The sequence below is a fragment of the Camelus dromedarius genome, chromosome 9, assembly GCF_036321535.1.
Source record: "Camelus dromedarius isolate mCamDro1 chromosome 9, mCamDro1.pat, whole genome shotgun sequence".
Lineage (NCBI taxonomy): Eukaryota > Metazoa > Chordata > Mammalia > Artiodactyla > Camelidae > Camelus > Camelus dromedarius.
This window is the reverse complement of record NC_087444.1, coordinates 76,475,650-76,499,467: the sequence shown is the minus strand read 5'-3', so window position 1 is coordinate 76,499,467 and position 23,818 is coordinate 76,475,650. Positions and strand designations below refer to the sequence as shown.

General features: G+C 41.2%; 2 protein-coding genes and 1 non-coding gene across 4 annotated transcripts in view; 1 reads left to right on the top strand and 2 right to left on the bottom strand.

Annotated features, from left to right (window-relative positions):
• LOC105091270 (gastrula zinc finger protein XlCGF8.2DB) overlaps positions 1-23,818 on the bottom strand; it is a 58,396-nt gene that overhangs the window by 10,214 nt on the left and 24,364 nt on the right. Inside the window, exons 1-3 of one of the 2 annotated variants that reach the window (XM_031457106.2) lie at positions 23,562-23,600; positions 17,122-17,212; positions 13,107-13,233 (exon numbers count right to left, since the gene is read on the bottom strand). In XM_031457106.2, coding sequence (XP_031312966.1) covers positions 13,107-13,233; positions 17,122-17,193 — 199 coding nt within the window. In that variant the 5' untranslated portion in view covers positions 17,194-17,212; positions 23,562-23,600. Of the gene's footprint in view, positions 1-13,106; positions 13,234-17,121; positions 17,213-23,561; positions 23,601-23,818 lie in introns of those variants that run through there. The other variant, XM_064489812.1, reaches the window with a different exon arrangement.
• LOC135318500 (zinc finger protein OZF-like) lies at positions 1,731-23,601 on the bottom strand. The gene is given in 3 exon segments (XM_064489775.1): positions 1,731-5,637; positions 17,122-17,212; positions 23,562-23,601. A coding segment is annotated over 1 exon segment (1,704 nt). The 5' UTR covers positions 5,627-5,637; positions 17,122-17,212; positions 23,562-23,601; the 3' UTR covers positions 1,731-3,922.
• TRNAS-ACU (transfer RNA serine (anticodon ACU)) lies at positions 7,502-7,575 on the top strand. The gene has a single exon. It is a non-coding gene; the product is annotated as a tRNA-Ser (tRNA).

Here is a 23,818-nt window from a genome sequence, read left to right as displayed (position 1 = left end):
TCTACCACTTGAGCTATATCTTTCCCCCTATAATATCTTCAAAATGCACATACTACTTCAGCAAGACAAACTACATTCCTAGCCATCACACCAGTCTTTATAAATTATAAGAATTCAAGTTATACAACATATTTCAACAACCACAAGGAAATGAAAATAGAAATCAATAACAGAAAAAGCTGCTAGAAATCAAATATTTAGAAAATGACCTACTTGTAACTAATCTTGGGGAAAAGAATTAGAATGGAAATTAGAATGTCATTTGTATATTCAATATATTATAATAACCTTTAATGAAAAAGAACATGAAAATGACTATACACACACACACACATACATACATGACTGGGACATTATGCTGTACACCAGATATTGACACACTGTAACTGACCATATTTCAGTAAAAATAAATAAAAAGAATTAAGCAGGAAAAAAAATGCAATCTGAATTCAATAAAGATGAAAACAGAACATACCATCATTTATAATTTGCCACTAGAGCAGGGGAAATTAAAAAACGCACCCATGGAAAATACTTTCAACATCACTACCCAGAAAGTGAGACTACAGCATCTTCTCTTTCCTCTGTGAGAACCCGTCTGTCTTCAGGGGCCAAGGAAAAAGAAGTCTCTACTATACTCCCATGATGTTCTTAGGAACACGTTGTTTGCAAGAATTGGCAAATGGGAATAAATATTTTCAGACATTTTCGCTCAAGTGTGCACTATCACCCTAAAATCGAACGGACGTTGCAGTTCTAGATGGTGTGAGAAGCACAAGCATCTCAGGAACTGGCTGTGTCCCTCCCCCACCCACAGGCATACGCCACGCTCAGCCCACAGTCCAGGCAGCAGGAAGGAATCAGAGAAGTATTTGCGTATTTCAGGCTGAGAGGCCGAGTCTGTAAGGGAGAGAGGTTATGCAGAGTTGGGGAAGTACTTCCACGTCAAACAAGGATTTCTCTAGAGCAGAAACTAGTCCAGTGGCAAAGACACACAGGTATGTGTAAGAATTCCTGAGAAATGAACCAAGTTTGTCAAGATAAACTAGAAGTCCTAAACACCACAGGAGTCCTTGGCTGCTACCAATAATAATTTAATGTAATCATCGCCGATGGTGGTTGCTCATGTTTTATCCATGTAGTGTATAATCTAATATTGAATTTATCTATGGGTTTAACTCTTTTTCCTGACCTAAAAGACTCCCAACATTATTCCCAGGGTTAACAGAGAATAGTTGCTATAAAACCTCCAGGCACATAATGATTTTTAAAAATGTAATACAACAGCCTGACTATATGGGAAAATGTTTTAGTGAAAAATGGGTTAAAAAATGTGTCTAATGCTCTGACTGAACATCTATCTGTTGTGCTTAATGGTGAAATCAGTTGTATCTAGGCAGAAAATATTGATGGTTTTTTCATACTTTTTCATTACAGGTTACTACAAGCCATTGAATATATAGTTCCCTGTGCTATATACTAGGATCTTCTTGTTTATCTATTTTATATATAGTAGTTTGTATCTGCCAATCTCAAATTCCCAATTTATCGCCCCCTCCCACCTACTCCACCTCCCGTAACCATAAGTTTGTTTTCTATGTCTGTGAGTTTTTGTAAATAAGTTCATTGGTGTCATATTTTTAAATTCCAGATATAAGCGGTATTATATGGCATATGTAATAAATTATTAACATGAAGAAGTGTGGTTTTCCAAATCAAGAAATAACGAGTTTCAAGAGTAAACATTCAGTGCTTTATTAAATAATCTGACTCCATTTTTCATGGATGATTATTGAGAGCTTTTAATCCTCAGGACCACCTCTTCCTGTTCAGCCTATCGGGGCAAGCAAATAAAGGCTGAGGGCGTCTTCCTCTCATACAAACCGGAAGTTCAAAACAAAAGCTTATCCCCCAAGAGCCTAGCCCGGTAATTAAATTTCCCCCTCACTTAAAAAATTTAATGTTTTGAACAGTAACATTTATTTACTTATGGTTTGGGGGGGGGGATAATTAGGTTGATTGATTTATTCTTAAAGGAGGTACTGGGGACTGAACCCAGGACCTCATACATGCTAGGCATGTGCTCTACCACTTGAGCTATACCCTCCCCCCAAATTTCCCCCTCACTTTAACTGCTCCTGCTCTCCCTTCAATTTCCAAGAATAAAGCTAATTTTTCATTAAACATCAATGTATACAACACCTCTTCCCATGCAATGGAGTGACCAATTCTTCCTGTGCAATGCTCCTACCACATAATCAGCCCCTAGTAACCTGTCACTCTCCTCCCATGAAAGCCCCAGGCGCTTAACGTCCCTCTTGGTCAGAGGGTAGAGCATTCTGTCTGTAACCCACAGTGACCAATCTATGGACGAGCACCCCGAACACAGTAAGTGTGATGAGTCAAGTCACAGCTTTACAATATTCTCTGCACATCCCTGTCCCTAATTCATACACTATTGAATCTGACAATCCAGGGTCTGAGTTTTTCCAAGGAACACAGATGTGAATGAACTGCACCAAATGGATTCGACCCCTCATTTTATTCCTTCCCAGAGACCATCATGAAAGGCCTGTAATGATGACATACAGCAACTGGCATCAAACTTCATGTGGAAAGGCATAAACAATAATTTAGCCTTTGCAAGAAAACTCAAATAACTGAATATTTATACACAGAAGATAATGGGCCATTTCCACACACACCCTTCTTCCTCTCACAGACCCACCACCTCGGAAGTTTCAGCACACTGTGACTAGTGATGCTTCCGCAGCATGTAACTTCTCAGATTCATCCCGGAGAACCACAGACTGGTTATTCATAGTACAGACTTCCTGATGTGTAGGCTGATTTAGGAATTGCTGAAAACAGTTACCTGATTCATTACATCTGTAAGGATTCTCCCCAGTTTGAGTTCTTCGGTGAATCCTAAATGCGCTGTTTCATTCATTTCCTTCCACCTTCAGTACATCTCTAGTTTCTGACCTGCATGAATTCTACCATGACACCAGGTGTGGATATCTGGTGAAAACTGCTATGGTCATTTTATTTGGAACACTGCTCTCCAACACAAATTCTGCTCTACAGCTTTAATGCTCAGGTACAAGCCTTGGCACACATACTGCTTTGTGTGTACACTGAGGCGGCCAGTGCGCTGTGAACCCTGGATAAACCCTCTGCTCAGATATTTGTATGCTTTCTCTTCAATGGACTATTCACTGTTGCCTAATACTTGAACTCATGATAAAGCTTTTGCCACACTCACTGCATTTGTAAGGTACTGATCCAGTACGATCCCATCTTGTGAACTTGGGGTAAAATCCTTGCCACACACATTACACCTGCGTGGCTTCTCTCCAGGATAAATATTCTAGTATCCAGTGATGACTGACCACTAATTTGAAACTTTGCCATATTCCGTACATCTGTAATGTTCTGTCCAGTATGGATTACGTGATGACTGATGAGATGTGAGCCCGAGTATAGATTTTTCCCATTTCGTGGCATTTATGAAGTATCCCAGAATGAATTATTTGGTGAATGAATTCCTTCTCTAAAGGCCTGGTCATACTAAGATCATTTATCTGATTTCTCTCCAGGATGATTTTTCTGATGAAGCCTAAGATGTGGACACCTGCTAAAACTTCCTTAAAGTCCCTCACCAATACAGATTACCTAATGGTAAGGCAGGCTTCAAAGTACAGTGAAGGATTTGCCACACTCATTGTATTTGTAAGGTTTCTCTCCAGTATGAATCTTTGGTCAACCTTAAGGTATGAACTGTGACTAAGGACTTTTAAGACAGTCCTTACATTTCTACCGTTTCTCTCCCATATGAATTTTCTTCTGTTAACTGAGGCTTTGGCACACTCATCATGTGCTCTGTTTCTCCCCACTGTGAATCTCCCATGAATTTGAAGTTTCAAACTGGAATGAAGACCTTCCCACATACATCACACTAATATGGTTTCCCCTCTGTATTTATGCCCTGATGTGTAGTGACAGTTGAGACCAGAGTAACGGCTTTTCAACGTTCTTTATTCTTGTAAGGTTTCTCTTTAGTATGAACACTCTGATGCTTTACAAGGTAAGCCTTTCGACTAAAGCAGCTGCCACAGTCGTTACATTTGTAGGGTTTCTCTCCGGTATGAATTCTCCGATGACTCACAAGAATTGAATTTCGATTGAAGACCCTGCCACACTCATTACATTTGTAAGGTTTCTCTCCAGTGTGAATTCTCTGATGTCTTGCAAGGTATGAATTAAAACTAAAGACTCTGCCACAAATGTCACATTTACTTAATTTCTTTCCTGTATGGATTAGCTGATGTCTGCTGAGGTTCGAGCTGTGATTAAAGATTTTGCCACAGTCTTTACATTTGTAAGGTTTCTCTCCAGTATGAATTCTCCCATGAATTACAAGGTCTGAATTTCGACTAAAGACTTTCCCACATACATCACATTTATATGGTTTTTCTCCTGAATGGATTATTTGATGTTGTATGAGGTGTGAGCCAAAATAAAAGGTTTTGCCACACTCATTACATTTGTACTGTTTTTCTCCAGTATGAATTATCTGATGACTGACAAGGGTAGAACTTTGACTGAAGACCTTGCCACACTCATTACATTTGTAAGGTTTCTCTCCAGTATGAATTCTCCAATGACATACAAGGCTTCCTTTTTGACAAAAGGCCTTGCCGCACTCATTACATTTGTATGGTTTCTCTCCAGTATGAATTCTACGATGTCTAGCAAGGTATGAATTTTGACCAAAGTCCTTGCCACATTCATTACATTTGTAAGGTTTCTCTCCAGTATGAGTTCTCCCATGTCTAGAAAGGTATGATTTGCGACTAAAAACTTTTCCACATATATCACATTTATATAATTTCTCTCCTGTATTGATGATCTGGTGTCCATTGAGGTGGGAGCCATGATTAAGGGTTTTGCCAAACTTGTTATATTTGTAAGGATTCTCTCCAGTATGAATTCTCCGATGAATTACAAGATCTGAATTTCTACTAAAGATGTTGCAACATATATCACATTTATATATTTTCTCTCTTGTATGGATCACCTGATGTCGCGTGAGGGCTGAGCGCTGAGGAAAGCTTTGGCCACACTCGCTACACTTGTAAGGTCTTTCCCTGTGTGCACTCTGGTTTTGTTTCAGTATTGAAGGGCGCATAAAATCACTCCCATGTGCGTCAGACATGTTGGTTTGGACACCAGGAGAAATTCCTGGAAGTGGTGAAGATGAAGGACTACTGCTGATACTCTTCTCGGCTTGATTAAATGCATCAGTTTTCTCTTTACTTTTAAAAATATCCAGTTCGTGCTGGAAGTGTAACGTAAGCCAGTTTTCAAGAGGGCTGATCCCCCCAACACATCCATTATGTTGATCTCCCTCATCAGTGAGATTTCCGTTATGGGATATAGACGTTCCTTTGTAATTTCTTTCCTCATCTCTCTGCTGAGACTCAAAGTCATACATACTTTCCTGGATTTCCCTGCGGTAAAAATGTCTCATTTCATTCCATTCATGTCTTCCCAGTATCACTGTTTGGAATACTTCTCCTCTATCATTGTTTGCTTTTGTTCGTAATTTCTTGATCACATGCATGTGAGAGACATCTACAAGACATAACCACAGGTATCCTAAGCATCATGATTCACAGGTAAGTATTTCATGTTAAATACATGACGTTGCGTTAAAACTAGCACGTATACCAGAGTATGAAACCTTCTGATATGATATCAAAATATTTGGAAACACAAAGGGAATGATTCTTCACTCAAAACAAAGTGACCAGAGGTAATTCCACTTAGTTTTAGGGCACCTTCCATTCAAACAACTTATGACAAAAACACATTGGAAAAACTTCTGTTAGCTATTGAAAAAAGTGTATTCTTCAAGCCTGATTCCAAAGCACATAGTAACTAACACTGAACATACTGCTGTCTCATAATTGAGGAGTAAAGAATGTTAATTATACATATATTCTGAATACTTATTATACATAAATGAATGCTAAAAAAAAAGACAATATTTGGTAACAGTAAGCAATCTGAAGCCAGCTTATCCAATATATAATCTCAATGATTGGCAGTTTAGAATTGGGAGACAAATACAGCATAGAGAAGATGAAGAATTTGATAAAGCAGTTTTTAAGAAAACAGAATATTTTAAAAAAATCTCCTATAAAATTATCTACCCAGGAATAAGCACAAAACATTCTGAAAGATTATCATATGTATATCCAAGTTAAACATTAATAAATGAAATATTCTTCAGTTATATTAACAGTCGGTAAATAGATCAGTTCCCTACCTGTGCAGTACCCTTAAATAGTCAGCTCGTTGGCTCCAAAATATATGTAATGGAGAGTGACAAATTTGTGAATTGATTTAACTAGGGTCAGACACAACATTGTTGAGAACAAATTGCAAGAGGAAGGTATAAAATATATAACACACACAAAAAAGTGTCATAATAAACATAACAATGTTAAAATATTTTTAAACAAAAACGACTTCTGAGTCTTTATTACTAAAAATGCACTATTCGAAGCCAACTAAATGTAATAATTTCTCTTAAAAGCCTTGAGGGAAATTATCACGAGTTTTCAAGGAAGGGAAGTAAACTCTCAGGTTTATGAACATGACCGACCCAAACTGACATAGAAATTAGTGCGAGAACCAAGATGTGAACCTGGACCAGCAGACTGAGAAAACATACATAAGCATGACCGCTCACCCAAGCGTACAGATTACACAATACGACAACAAACACAGAGAGTCAAGGAGAAAACTTCCAGGGAGATGCAAGAAGTAATGAGCTGTGTAACTAGTAATGTTATTCAGCCGTCCGTCCTGGACATGGTCTCTGAGTCATCACGGCTGCACACAGTGATTTGGACCGAGTCCTGAGAAAGGTGTTCAATGATTGAAGAGGGGTTATTTTTACAGTGAGTCATGTGGAAGATGGAGGGATGGGTGAAGGACAGCTGTGGATATCCAGATGTTTCAGAGAACTCATATGTGCTAGCAAATAACCATGTTTCCATCCACATCCAAGTACCACGTGAGGAAAAGTCAGGACAGAGAGAGGGTCTGAGTGGAGCACGGGGCACACGCAAACGTGGGAGCACAGCCTGGGACTGCGCGTCTGTGTGACTGTAACGGCATCATTCACACCTGCACCTAACGTACTGACCTCGAGAGAACTGGTTTAGCAAGTAGCATGATACTGTCCTCTTTTGAACTAGGAGGATTATATTATGCGTACAGGACAGAAACGAAAGAGATTTAATCATTATAGGGAGGTAGAAGGTTTACATCTATTACTCTATTTGCTATATCATGCATCAAAGTGAATATTCCATCACTGTCATTTCCATGTATAAACTCAACAAAAACATACATAATATTCCAGGAGATTCCGCAACAGTGTTCTTAGCAGGAAGCAGAAACAAAAGCCCAAAGAGGCCATGGCAGGGGAGGGTATAGCTTAGTGGTAGAGTGTGTGCCTACTATGCAGAAGGTCCTGGGTTCAATCCCCCAGTACCTCCATTTAAAAATAAATAAATAAACAAACAAACCTAGTTACCCCCCGACCCCTCAAAAAAGGAAATAGATGAGTTTATTCTGTACAGACACTGGTAAAACTAAACATACCAACAGTATCATAAAGTAGGGAGGCCATGGTTTCAGAATGAAGATCTCCTAACTGGGTAAGCAGTTTGTAAGGGGAAACAAGACTAGCAGGAGGTGTTCGCCAAAGTGTGAGCAACTTAAGGATATGATCACATTAGTTAGTAAATAAACAACAACAAAAAAGTTACTAAAATATTAATTGCATAACATGCTTTAAAAAAGAAATGTATTGACTTCGGTATAAAAAATGTTATTCTAATGCTCCGGGTAATTAAACGTGATAGTGTTCCTTTAGCTGTCCTAATTATTGGAGATCGTATCATTATCTTTCTTAACACAAACACTACAAGGAAACAAAACCATGAGATATAAAAATAGGTAAAAAACAAGTTTATTCTGTAAAGCACAGGGAACTATATTCAGTATCTTGTAATAAAACTTTAACGAAAAAATATGAAAATGAATACACGTATATTTATGCATGACTGGGACACTGTGCTGTACACCAGAAACTGACACATTGTAACTGACTGCACTTCAATTTAAAAAAAAAAAGTGGGGGAAAAAGAAAAAAAACATGAGGAGTGATGTGAGCAGGATGGCACAACAGGAAATAACAGGCACTCATTAAACCATGAGGAACCCAAGTTAAAAATAAACAAAAAAGACTTTGGGAAAAGTCTAGAAACCAGTAAAGAAGCTGCAGCACCCAAGCAAGTGCCTCCCGTGAAAGCAATCAACAGGAAAGTGCAGGGGAGTTCGGGACACTTTGTTGGTCTTTTACCTTCGTAGGTTACAGTGAGACTGACTGAAGGAAGCCTCCCAGTTCCCAGATGTGCCCTCAGGAGGGAATGCAAATCAAAACCACAATGAACTATGACCCCATGCCTGTTAGAACACCTGTCACCAAGACCAGAGAGGACAAGTGTTGAGAGTGTGGAGGAAATGGAACTGCAGTATCTGTTTCTGGGAATGTAAACTGGTGCAGCCACTATGGAAAACAGTTTAAAGTTCCTAAAATATTTTTCTTAAAATCATGTAATGAACCAATTCCCATATGAAAGCACTGTCTGAAAAAGATACCTGAACTCCTTCCGACATTCCACTACTTACAATAGCCACGGTGTGACAACAACTGAGTGACCAAGAGACAAACAGACCAAAAAACAGGTGGTACTTATACACTATGTAGTATTATTTAGTCATGGAAAAAAAAAGAAAATCTGGCTAATCTGCACCAACACGGTTGGACACTGAGGATACTTACTCAGTAAATTAAGTAAGAGAGAAAGACTAATACTGCATGACCTCATTCATGCATGAGATAGCATTATTAAAATATATATTTTTTACATACTGTATATATATTTCCAAACTAATAGAAACAGTATGGGCTGGGGACTGGTAGAATGAGGAGAGATCTGTCAAAAGAATACATTTCCAGGAATAAGTGGAAAGAGTTCTAGGAATCAAATATACAGTATGATGATTATAGTTAATACTATGTATACAACAGAAAGTTGTTAAGAATAGACCTTAAATGCCTTCAACACACAAAGAAATACTGTAATTAAATGAGTGGATGTATGTGTTAACAAACCAATTAAGGTAATCATTTTGAAATATAAGGGTGTATCAAATCATCACCCTGTACAGTTTAAATTTACACTATGCTGTAAGGTACATTATCAATAAAGCAGAGAAAGAGAAACAAAAAAGTACATAATAGAGGTCCTAGTTTACCACAGTCCTGAGAAAGGTGTTCAGGTTTAAAGTTTTTTTCCAAAAAACAAAACAAACAAAAGGAAAAGATCTTAGAACAACAACATACGCCTTAAACTAGCAGAAAGTAGGAAAAAGAGTTAGATTAGAGATAAATAAAATACAGAATAAAAACTACAGAAAATCACTGCAAGTTGGTTCTTTGGTAAGAACAACTACTTTGACAAACTCTTACCTACATGAACTAACAAAAAAAGAGGAAGACTCAAATTACTAAAATTAGAATTGAATGAGGGGATATTACAACAGATTGCAACTGCTTCCACAGAAACCAAAAAAAAAAAAAAAAAAAAAAAATTAGAAGAAATTACTAACACAATTCTAAGCGTAAATACTGGATAACTCAGAAATGGATAAATTCTTACAGAAACACAACCAACCAAGGCAGAATCTTGATGAAATTAAAAATCTAAACAAATCTACAACCTATTAAAAGACCAAGTCTTTAATCAAAAACCATTCAACAAAGGAAGGCCAGACAGCTTCACTGTAGAACTCTACTGAACATTTAAAAATAATTAAGACAATCTTCCATCAACTCTTCCTCAAAATACTGAAAAGAAGGAAACATTTCCAAACTTCCTATCTGAGGTCAGAATTACTCTAATACCAAAGCCAGACACAGACACACAAGACTATAAAATCTCTAATGAATAATGATGCAAAAATCATCAACAAAATAACAGTAAGCTGAAATCAACAGCACATTAAAAATTATACATCATGACTAATGGGGATAACTTTTGAAATATTAAGGATGGCTGAACATATGAAAACTTCTCAGTGTAAGATAGCAAAATAACAGAACGAAAAAACAACAGGATCATCTTAATTGATACAAAAAAGCATTTAAAGTCAACAGCCTTTTATGATAAAAACACTCAGTAAACGAGAAATAGAAAAATACTACCTCAACATAATAAAGGACACATATTAACAGGCCACAGCTAACATCATAGTCAACGGTGAATGACTTAAACCTTTCCGTCCAAGAGAAGGAAAAAGACAATGCCTGCTCTTACTATTTCTAAAAACAAATCACTGAAAAGTCCAAGTAAAAACACATAGGCAGAAAAAGAGATAAAAGGTATCCAAATAGCAAAAGGAAGCAAAATCATCTGTTTTGACAAACGGAAATGAAACAAACCTTGAGGATTCTGCAAAAAAAATTGACAGTAATAATCAACTCAAAAACATTACAAGATACAAAACCAACAAGCAAATTATCAATGGTGTTTCTACACATTAACAATGAACAATCAAGAAGGAAGCTCAGGAAACAATTCCATTTACAATACCATAAAAAAATAAAATACCATAACCTTACACAAAAAGGGAAAGATACGGTATGCTACAGACAAAAAAAAAAAAAAGCTAAAAATATTACAAAAGGCACAAATTAATCCAAAGATATCCCAAGTTCTTAGACTAGAAGTCACTGTTGTTAGGATGTCAGCAGTATCCAAAGCGATCAAAAGATTCAACCCACTCCTTAGTAAAATTCCAACAGCGTTTCTTGAAGAAATAGATAAATCCATCTGAAGATTCATAAGCAATGTCAAAAGACCCTTGATAGCAGAAAAGAGAGAGAGAGAGAGACACCAGTGGAATACAGCAGAGACGCCAGAAACAAACTCTTGTGTGTACGGTCAAATGATGTTCCACGAGGTTGTCAGGGCCATTCAATGAGGGAATGGCCATCTATTAAACAAAACAAATTATGGTTCATCATTGAAGGTGCCATTCCCCTTCAGAAGCTCTCTCATAAAGATGCTTTGAAATCAAGGTAGAATGAACAATGGCACACACAGGTGACAGAAAATGTGGCGTCACCAATGGTTTACTCAACAGCCTCACAAATACAGGAATGGAAACCTGGACACTGCTGTCCTTAGGATAAGTTCTAATACCATTTACGAAGGCTGAAAGGGGACGGTCATACGTGAACAATGCAGTCACAGGGCCCTTGAGACATGTTTGTGATATTCTTCAAAAGCAGGAAAAAATCTGAAAAGACTTATCAGCCAGGCCCTGGAGATACTTTCCATTTTGAATGGTACAGTATGTTGACCATGCCACCAAATAGCTGGGTGACGTTGTATGTAGCAGGAAAATACTACACGTATGAGGAGAAGTACTCTCCATCTAAACGCTCTGTGACCCAGTAACCTATAGAGAGTCCACCAGAACCTGGCCATTAACTAAGGGTGGATTATCACGTCAAAGAGACGGATAAAATTCTGGATGCTAGGACTATGTATTTCAAAAACAAGTTTCAGATACTAAATCATGCAAGCGTAGGAGAATACAGAATATGAAAGAGTACACCTTCCCTGACTAAGTAGAGCAGTAAAAGGAAAAAAACACAAGGTATGTCGGTCAGACAGTATAGGAGCGTGACGTGAAACCACGCACTCCACCCACAGATGCCAAACTAAAAGCCTGCAAAATTCACATATTCATCCCATGAGGGACTGGGATGAAAAAGAGCATCTCTGCCCATTGTCCTCACAGTTTTCCTAAGTAACCATCACAGAAGATCCAGTCAACATGGCTGTGACACACTTCCCTGCACAGGGTGGCGGACACAGTAGAAGAAATGGCTGAGGGACGTTAACAAGCAGACAGGGCCTGAGACAGCTCCGGGCAGGATCTGAGGCGCCAGATGGAACTAAAGAGCAGCCAGTGTTTCATCACCTCCTGGTTAGGTCTCCTAAAAACATCCAAGGGAGTGGAACCGGGAAAGCTTCAGGGATTGCAGTCTGGAGGCATCAGCTCTGATGTATATGGACTGAGAACCGAGCATCCAAATGCAACCCAGTCTAGATGGAGATGAGGGGGCAAGAGAGACCCCTTTAGAAAAGCCTGTCTCATGCTCTTCAAAGTCAAGCAACAATGAACTCATAGGAGCCACATGGCAGAGTGCAGATCATGATAAAGACTGCCTTTGTCTCTGGAGGAGCTACAGCACCACTGGAGGGTGAAAGAACACATTTTACATGTTCAAGGACAGAGTGACAAGTTACAGAGAAGAAAAATTTCCTCTGAGAGTTCACAGTAATACATAACCTTCTGTATTCCCATAGAACTCTCTGAGGAGGGGAGAGTTTCCCAAATGCTATTTAATAACAACGTTTCCCCTCTGCCCTCCTAAGATCTGGTGTGTTCACACATAGATACATCCCCAGAGACATTCACCTCACTCTCCACAGCCAGGGCTCTTTTTCTTGCTAAAAAGTGGGTAGAATATTCAGATGAGACAGAGAAATTCCTCCACATAAGAAGAAAGAAACATGATTTGCTGTGGCTTTCCCAGAATACTAGTTCTTTGTTTAGCTGAGGATTTAGGTCATTACACATGGGAACAGAAAAATATTGCAAAAATTCACCAACCACTTAACTGCAGGACAGTGGGTAAATTAAAAGTTTGCTATCGAGCTTTATAAATAAGTAAGCTCTGTAATGACCCCTGATGTATAACGATGCAGGCAGATCTGAGTAAAAGGTCCTTTTAAACTCCTGATGTGCATTGTGAACCTTTTCATGTCTGAGTCAGCAGGGATTTCAGATCACTCAAGCAAAACCGGGGCTCCAAAGAGGCACACAGGGAAAATGCAAGGATAGCCAAGGACAGATCCCAACTTCTGTGGGGAAGTTATTCTCACCCAGGGAGACCAGGTTCCTGTAGGTCTCCAACATCACTTCCCCGTACAAGGCCCTCTGAGCAGGGTCCAGGCACTCCCACTCCTCCTGAGAGAATTCTATGGCCACATCCTCGAATGTCAACCGTCCCTGAAATGAAAATATATTTCACCAAGCGGCCATGAGGAGAGCCCTTATTTTCATAAGAAAAATGAAAAGAGAGAGGGGTAAAAATCAATTCAGTTGAACTGTGTGTTCTGACAGATCCATGGAGAGGTATTTGGCGCAAATTAGGGGTCTCTAAGTTTAATTTCTTATGCTTTTTCATTGAGATTATGATATCCTCCAATCAATGTGGATTTCTAATTTTTGTGGACAATACAAGAAAACAATGAGTTGTCTATGCCGAAGTATTACATATTGTATTCTACACAGAGTGATATTCAATGTCTAGATGAGGTACAGTATGATTGGAATCTTCAGAGATGACAAAGTCCACAGTGGCTTTAAAGAAAAGCCAAAATCTTAAATTATGATGATGACTAAAGGTGACTGAACAGTTCCCATATGCTAATCACTACTCAAAGTGCCCAACAGGTAAGAGCTTTTTATCAACATCATAGCTCACTGAAGAAAGATCTGTTCCCATCTGACAGAGGAGAAAACTGTCAAAGACAGTGTAAGAAACTCAACTCAGGTCAAGAAACTAAGAAATGACAGAGCAAGGACAGGAATTAAAGTGGCTGGGCTCTTGAACTGAAGATAAAGAAGCAATAATTAAGCACCAAAAGAGCATTGAAAGTACATCAACAGAGGGTTCTCTGAGAAAACCTGGAAGAAGTTCAAGGTGAACAACATGGCAGGGAATAAAAAGCCACTACAGACATGGGCCTGAACACCACACACATAGCAAGTTAGTAATCTCACTACTATTTAAACCATTAAAAGAATAGCAGAGAAAAAAAGTTCAAGGACAGGGAATATAATTAAAATAAAACCTCAACTAGATATAATATGTAGTTTAATATATATTCAAAATAAATTTCAATGCGTAGGTATGCCATTATGTCCTTCATCAAACCATGGACGTGAACATCCATGAACTCATGGACATACATGTAAACACAAAATTAACTCAAATGAGCCAAGTTCTCTAAGGACATATTTTTTGCATGATTTTTCTTATCATCAAGTTTATTCATGTGAATTTCAGCATCTTTGGGATAACGAAACAGTATCAAGTGTACTAAACTGTATTAAGCTAAAAAATATGGGATACTTTAATTTTAACCTCTACAGAACACCTATATTCAAAAATACTAATACAATCTTAACCACTAAGATTTCCATAGGTATGTATTAGCAAATGCATAGCAGAGTTTATTTGTGTATTCCACTCAGAAAACAGATTCAAAATTAGAGAAGTTATTACTATTACACATTAACTTAACAGATATATTAAAAAATTTATCACAACAGTAAAGTTAAAATTTTATTGCATAATTAATAATCATGATGAAAAAGAAAATGAAAAAAATATATATTGTAATTAAGCAATAACATTTACCAAACACTGTGATCAGACATAAACACTCAACACATTCGCTCTGAAATCACAGTGGAGTTAAGGAGGTTGGCCAGGGCTCCTGCCTTCCATCACTGTACAGTGTGCCTGAGTAAGGGCCACTTGAGGAAGTAACAGGAGGGAAAAATGAGAGCCAGAGACACAGAGAGAGTAGTGTACCAGACATTAGAACCATTAACATTCACAAATCTAAGGAGAGGAAAAGGCTATAAGGAAAAGGGCGGAAAAGATATTCCATCCTAATGAGAGCAGGGGTGACTGTACTATATCAGACAAAATAAAGACAGAAACTGACACAAGACATAAAGAATATTATATAATGATAAAAGGGTCAATTAGCCTAGAAGATATGGCAATTATAAATAAACGTACATCTAACATTAGAGTTCTGCTAAATGTGAAGCAAATGTTGACAGAAATAAAAGAGAAATAGCCAGCAGCACAGTATTAATGTGAGAATTCAATTTCCTAATTTTACATATGCATGGAAATAAATAAAAAGATCAAAAGGAAACAAACGACTCGAACACTACAGAACGAGTGTACCTAACAGATACATACATAACACATTACACAAGAACAGCAGAAAATACACCCTTCTCAAGCACAGTTGAAACATTCTCTGATAGACCACGTTAGGCAACAAATTTTAACAAATTTAAGACTGACATCACAAAAAGTATCATCTCTAACCGCAATGAAATGAAACTAGAAATAAAGAGCAGAAGGAAAACAGGAAAATTGCCCAAACATGAAAATGAAACAGCTCATTCTTAAAGAAGCAATGGTCAAAGAAGACAGCACAAGGAAATTATAAAGATATCTGAACGAAAATAAAAAAAAACAACACACCAAAATTTGCAACAGGCTGCAAAAGCTGCATTAAAGTGGAAGCGTACACTGCCAAACGCTTACAACAGAAAAGAGGAAAGAAGCAACTCTGCACTACCATTCAAGGCAGTGCGTAAAGTCCTAGCCAAACGCATTACACAATAGAAGAAAACAATTCAAAATTGAAAAAGAAATAAAATAATCTTATTTCGCAAGTGACAAGGTTTTACATGGACAAGCTAAAAAGATCCATGAGAAAACTACTACTTCAAAAAACAACTTTAGAAAGTTGCAGCATGATGCCACAAGATGCAAAAATCAAAAATCAGCTGCATTTCTACACACAACAAACAATGGCAAAAGAAAGTTAGAAAACAATCATATTTACTATAGGATCAAAAGGGATCCAAAAAAGTCAGCCAAGGAGGTGAAAGACTTATACACTGAAAACTACTAAATGTTGCTAAAAGAAATTCAAAGACATACAAATAAACTTAAAGACATTCTGTACTTGTGGAACGGAAGACTAAAAATTTTTTTGAAGACTTAATATTCTTAAAATGACCACATTACTCAAAGTACTCTCCAGATTCACTGGGATCAACAGCAAAATTTCATACCCAATATTTACAGTAATAGAAAAAATCATGCTAAAATTCACAGGGAATTTCAAGGGACCCCAAACAGCCAAAATACTCTTGAAAAAGATGGAGGCCATAATTTTTATATTTTAAAGCATACTACAAAGTAATTAAGACAGTGTGGTACTGGCATAAACACAGATACATAAACCAATGGAACAGATTAGAAAACTCAGAAATAATCCTTGGAATATATGGAAAATGTGCTGACAAAGGAGCCAAGTCTACACAAAGAAGAAAGCACAGACTGAGTAACAAATGGTGCTGAGAAACTGGATGTCTACCAGCAAAAGGATGGAGCTGGGGCCTCACCTACATCAAAGGTAAAAGCTGTGTCAAGGGATGCAATCCACAGAGTGAAAAGACAAGCTTGAGAACTGGAGTTGATTAAAGAGATTTAAAGAATTTCCAACTCTCAGAGATTATGGTTGACTTCATAGTTTTAATTCAATGATGCAATAAAACACCCTCTATCACTGAGGTCTGTCTCTGAACTTTCCATTCCATTCACAATCATTAAGATTTTAAAGTCACAGACTCTCGCATTTAGCTTCAGCTGTCTTAGAAAAAGTCCGAACAAATTTCTCCTTATTGGTCTGATTTCCCCATTTGACCAGGTACTGTGCACATTACTACCTGACTTCCCCGTGCAGCTTCTTTCTCTGGTTTACAGAGAGCACACAGCGCACCCAGATGGGCCCCTAAACTCTCCCTGCTGCCCAACAGCACTGACTCTGGGTCTCCAATCCACGGGTGCGAAGCCTGCCCAGGACGCCGCCCAGGGAGCCGCTTCACAAGTTCCAGGTCCCGGGGTCCCGGGGGTGGAGTCTGAGTGGGGAGGACAGGCGCTGAGGGAGGGCCCTGGGTGACTGTGGATGTACAGGTGTCAGGCAGGACACTGCAGTCAGACAGGATTAGCGAGTCCAAAGAAGGGCATTTCAGGAAGGACAGACTGAGAATCCAGTGAGAATAGGACTTTACCTGAGAAGGGGCCATTCTCGAGTCCTTTTCTGTCCTCTTCCTCCTCTCCTGGGCTTCCTCCTCGGGGAACATGAGTCTTCAGAAGTCAATCCTGAAAGGTGGAAGATGCTGCTTAATGCTGAGAACCAACACAGCCCTCCCTGTGCCACAACCACACACACAGGGGAGACCTCAGCACGTGGAACAGGAGGGACTCTGCTGCCCACTGTCACAGGAGGGACTCGCGACAGGAAGCTCCACACACAGAACAACAAGGGAGTTTCCCCACACTGTCCTCACATCACCCTCCCCTCCTGGTGAGCCCCTCACCCACAATGCAGCAGCGGGCGCCTCAGCTGGACCCGACAGCCCCCTTCAGGTCACAGACCAGGCCCTGATCCATCCCCACGCAGAGCGGAGCCCCCTCCCCCTCAGCCCGGATCCCAGCCCTCAGGACGGGAGGACTCAGAGTCAGGATGCTCAGTGAGGGACCCAGACTGGAATGAGCAGACTGGGATCAGACGCCCCAGGTGACTGAACCCCCCACAGACTATGTGAAGGGGAATCTCTGGTCAGGGATACAAACCAAGTATTTGCAAAATGCCTTAGCAATCTAAGGTGAAGACTTGAGTTGAGCACCACTCAGAGGAGGCAAGCCCAGCACACCTCCAACTTTCATTGTCTTTTCCAGCTTTATTGAGCTATAACTGACAAATAAAAATGGTGTACCTATGAGGGCTACACTGTGATTATAGGACAGATATACAATGTGTAATAATGATCATGATAAAGTAACCTGTAGTTCCATAAACTCACAATTACCATTTTATTTCTCTGTGCTGGGAACACTTGGTGACTGTTACCCTCTCAACAAATTCCAAGGATATGGAAACAAAATAGGATTCCTATAGTCAGCATAATGGACAGCAGATGTATGTGTTCCAAGTATATCCCTCAATGAAGTGACTGGATATCTATCCAGAGGCGGGTTTCACAGATTATGTGCCTGTTATGTGTTCAATTCATTGAGTAACCTCCATATTGTCTTTGGTAAGAGCCGTATCACTTACATTTCCACCAACAAAGCACAAGGGTTCCCTGTTGTCTGCATTATGTGCACATCTGTGTATGTCTGTGTGTAAGTGTGTTTGTGTGCATGTCTGAGACAGAGAGGACTGGAGAGGAACCAGCACTGGTCTGGCAGCAAGGAAGGAGCAGCTACATCTTCCAAGGATGGTCCACTAGAGTGCAGATCACTGTGGTATTGCTGGCCCTCTGATTCTTGGAACGATCATTCCCTACATTAAAGAACTTACTGGTCCTTCTCAAATTGTGTCCACAGATATAACTAGCAGAATCTCTCTAATGAAAACCTGCCATTTGAAGCTTAGTGCTCATAACTTCCCTTCCAGACTCAAATGAACTTACAGATTCTCATGGGGACCAACACAGACTCCACACAACACATAGTGATCCACTCATCCTCCTATGAAATACCAGAAAACATTCCAAACTCTAACAGAGCATGCCTGAGAGAAAAATACAAATGTACATCAAACACACACACATACAAACAAAAAAATACATACATGTACACTCAAGGAACCACAAGATGCAAAACACCATATTTTCATTCACAGAGATCACAGCCAAACACTAAACACTGTCATCTCCAAAAACTACATATAAAAGCAAGATGTTTCCAATGAACCACATGCTGCAGTGAGAAATCAACATCTCCCAAGGAAACACTCCGAATTTTCACAGTGCATCCGAAACTTTTTCCATCGCAGAGAAAAATCGTAAAAATATCAAAGGTGACCCACAAAATGATTTCTGAAATTTTCCAGTTATTACTCTAAAAACTGCACAATGATGCAAGAATGTATTACTTGCAGCAAGTAAAACAGCACAAGTGGTTCACACAGCAGTGTCTCTGCACAATGATTCTTGACCAAACACCAGTCACTAGGGCAGTGGATGCTGTGGGGAACCCCCCAGGTCCATCCCTTAAGGACAAGGCACCCGTCCTCCTGCACCCAGAGCTCCCCGTGGGCTCAGCTGCGGCCACACTTCCAACAACATCTGAGCGAAATGTTTCTCTCTGCCTAAACCCACTGCCTTCCGTCCTCCTCAGGTACGACCGTGAAAAATACCCAATTAAGCCAAGGCATGTAACCCTCGGTCTCAGCAGCTGTGTCCCAGGGAACCTGAGCCAAGACACCACGGCACCTCGACCCTTGCAGTGAACCCCACAAGTACCCACGAACCCCATTCCAGGGGCTCCAGCCTGAACTGAGACATCCTGTGCCCACAGTCCCACACGCCCCTGGAGCCCACAAGGGACAGGCGCACACACCGCTCACGGGGCTCAGCCTGCCGCCCACACCGGCTGCCAGGTCCCTCCTGCAGACCCCACAGGCTCCCCTCCACTTTCCCCATTTCTCCGCCTCTCCTCCACGCACGCGTGGGGAACAGGGCTAAAAGGGAAAGGACCTCTCAGCAAAGGCATCACAACAGGAACACACACAAGCTGCCACCCAAAGGACAGTGGGCATTCAGTATGACGGTCAGGAAGTCGGCCCTGCTGGGAAAACTTAGCAGCAACTGGGCAAGTGATGGAGTCCAGTTACAAAGGCACTTTGTAGAGGATATCTTAGCTTTTTGAGGGGGGAGCCTCCTTCATGCCGCCTTAGGCTCCGGACGTCTGCCCACCCTCAGCACAGTGAGATCACTATCCCCGACTCTGAGCGGATGCACTGCTGGAAGGCAAAGCTTCCGTCAAGGTGGCAACGGGTCCCTGGATGCGAACAGCCTGGAACACCTGGGGGCTACAGCACAGCAGTGACACAGCACAGTACACATGGGGACACCTCAGGACACTGCATGAGGGCACCAGTTCTGCTGGGATTTTTAGGACTCCCTACATCTCTGAGTCATCTTTTTAGCAATTCTGTAGCCACACGGGGTAAGGATCAATGAGAGCTGAAACGTGCAGAACAAATATGGGAACCATCCGCATCACCTACCCTGTTCCCTTGGTCCCCCCTGAGGACCGTTCGGCCCAACCCACAGCCCCAGCATCTAATCACCTCCCCAGAGTGAGGTGCTGCAGCCATCCTGGAAGGAAGAGGAACACCGTGAGCCCTTCAATGGGAGGAGAATGGGAAAGGCTCCAAATAATCCATGGAGAAGGGCTCTTCTGATGAAGGTGACTGATTAATACAGAGGCAATAAAATCTGGTGAGGGTGAAAGACAGTGTCAGGAGGGGACGGGGAGACCTATCTGACCTAAGACCTGAGGGAGGACAAAGGGCTTGAGCCATGGTGACTCAAAGACAAAAGGTAAGAACAGGAACTGAGATCTCAGACAGAGCAGGTTTCAGTGTTTGAAAACAGAGCAAAGGTGACTGTGACCAGGGCAGAGTGATCCCTGAGAACAGGGTGAGCTCCCAGGATGAGGTGGAGACACTGGCAGGGCCCAGAGGATGACACAGGGCTGTGGAGCCCGTAAGGAGTCGGGATTTGGTCGCGAGGACAAATAAGAGCCAGTGGAGGTCTGAGTGCCAGGACTGATAAAAACTCTCCTCAAATTAGACTTAATGCAGAGAAATACATCTGACTATGGCCACTTTTACTGTCTCCATCCTAGCATTTGTTTTACTTTTTCATTCTGGGAGGACTGGGACCCAGTTAAAATTCTAAATACACCTGGAGACTCTCTGCAAAAAGACCTGCCACACACAGACATACACCCACTCCCAACAAACATTTCAGGGGTCGGTGTTGCTCGTATTCAGAGTTTCCGGTCTAGTCGCTCATTTCCTTGTTACAAGTAGGCTCCCTGAGGCCCAGAGAGGACACATTTATGAGATAGTCCAGGTTGCGTAAACAGACCCGGGTGTAAATAAACACTGGAACGGTCACCTAGAAGGCCAGCGGGCAGAGTCTGTTCTTATCCTGCTTGCAGCTTAAAACACCAGAACCATCGTTCATGTGCCTGAGCAAAGGAAACTACTATTTCAAGATCTGATCACACTGATACCAAGCATTTAATTCTTCTCCAAAAAAATTATAGTAAAATAACTTAAAAATACTGAATTGGGAAAATAAAGCTGTTAGTGCAGAAAACACTGAAAAGGGTCAGCTTAGAAATAAGCTCTGAGCAAACTTCATCATGAACAGGTGGGCTCTGTTGGAAGATGCTTCCAAGTCAACCCAGCCCATCCTCCACTATTTGCAAAGATCATCAAGAGGGACCTGAGACAACATTTTTATATCACCTCACAGCTCACTACTTTAACAGGTCACACACAGGGGGAAAAAAACTAAATATAAGACTAACTAGATAAACTAACTTTTGACTGTTAACATAAATGATCATTGACATATTTACCAAGTACTCATCAAAATGGTCTAAAATTATTTACTACTTACCAAAGAACGTTTCCAACGTATAAGATAAAGAGGGAAAGGACACAGGCGTCAAATGAATCTGAATCAATAAAAAGAAGTAACCTGTGAATTATTTTTAAACTAAAAATTCTGGTGTCAAAGTTTAAAAAAAATTGAGGATATAAAATTTCTAGAAAAGAATCACAAGTAGAATACAAAACTTAGTTCAGAAGCTAATAATTATTTACAGGGAAGAAGAAATTGAATGCACTGAGATATACTCAAAGCTACAAAAAGAATTAAATGTGGTGACAGAATCGCCATTTCTTCCCTAGTCGTCTACCCTGTGTCAGGAAATACAGGGGGAAAACCACAACTGTCTAAGTCAACACACTGCTCCCTGGCTGAACAGGAATTGCAAATGTAAGTTATTTTCTCATACAAGTAATTACAAAATACACAAACCTTACAGACAGTTCTCATCCTCATCTATATAATTTAAGCAAACAAACTTTAAATGTATCGATTCTAAAAACACAAATCAGTGTATCACAACTTAAGAACTCATCACTGGATCCAGTTTCCCCCTCCACTTGCACTGCTTTGTGTTTCCATTTCATTCTGTTTATCTCTTTCCCTATTTATCTGTCTCTTTTGTTCCCCTCCACTCTCCTGCTGTGTCTGCCCTCCCCTCTATTTCTTCCCTCACTCCTGTCCTGCCCCACTCTGCAACTTCTCCCCCCCCCCTTTTTTTTTTACTGGGGGGGGGGATTAGGTTTATTTCTTTATTCATCTTCATGGAGGTACGAAGGATTGAACCCAGGACCTCATGCATGCAAAACACTTTCTCTACCACTGAGCTGCACCCTACTCCTCTTCCCCTTCTTCATGCTTCTCCTCCTACGTTTCTGATTGCCCTAAATCTCCATGTATTTCTGCCTCTTTCTTCCCCCATCACAGCTGCCCTCTGCCCTCCGAGTTACACGCCTTTTCTTCCATCTTCCCTTCCTTCCTCCCCACTCTCTGGCACTCCAGGTGCCTATGCTTCCTTCCTGCTCTTTTCCTCTGCTCTTCTAGTCAATAGTTTTCCTCTCCTTCTCTCCCAGCACCGTGATACTCTCAAGGCCACGGTTCCACCTCTTTTATCCTCCTCGCCCCCACTCTCTGTGTGAAGTACCTCACAACTGTTACTCCGCCTCCCACCGCTGATGCAGGGGCCCGCTCCCTACGTTTCTCTTCAATCCCTGGGGATCCGGCTTTTTTATTCACTTCTCTGTTTTACTTACCTACTACTTTTAAGGCTTAAACTCTCTTATTTTACTGTCTCTCTGCAAGATCCTCAGCCGTCCTCTACATTCCCTTTGGTTCTCCCTCATTCTTCCTCCTCAGTGTTTCTGTTTCTCTCTCAGTCGTTTTCTGTCTCTGCTTCTCCTGAACCTCCTCGCCCACGTATTTACAGGGATGGAGACAGAATAAGGTCCTCTCCTACAGGAATAGGCCGTTTTCCAGAGGGGTGGAATTTGGAACGTAACAACACTGAGTGTCACACGGCTGGCCCAGGTCACCTCCCCCTACGCGGGGTGGGGGAAAGGCTGACTACTGAGGAGGACGCGGGACAGAGGGGCTGGGAGGCAGGGGGTCTCAGGAGAGGGCCGGGCTCCCCAGAATCCCGGGACCCGGGAGAGGACGCGGCCTCACGAGAAAGGGGCGGCCGGCGCTGCTCTCCAGGGGCCGAGAGGGCGAGGCTGGGGGCGCGAGTCCACCTCGTGCAAGAGGACGTTACATGGGGGGAAGGGGGAAGCAGAGGGAACGAAGGTTTTTATGAGGGAAAATATCACGAAAGGCAGTTTCTTCGTGACGAAGGCAGAAAAACCAAGGGCAGGAACCAGCCTCAGAACGGTTTCAGAACCAAAAGAAAAGATCCCCGACCTGGAGCGGCGCCGTCCGATCTTACGTGGCCGGAGGGCCGGGTACTAGGATTTTACGTCCGCTGCGACTCCCACAGCCTGAAAATAAAGGAAGGGGGACCGCCCAGGACAGATTTATACGAGAAACGAGAAACATACCCTCCGCAGCTCGACCTTCACTCCACATTCCCTACTTCCGGTTCCGTAAGAAACTGCGCGCGCGGTTAGAGGCGGGACTTCCGAGGGCGGGGCCTGGGCGGGCCGCTCCTGGCGGGGGCGGGGCGAGGAAGCGCCGGGAGCGCCGGGAGCGCCGGGGGGCGGGGCGGAGGGCGGGGAGGGAATGGTGCTTCCCCGTAACTTGAAACTACTTGTTTTTAAGCTACTGTCGGGAAGAGTTTTAAGGTAAAAGCTTACAG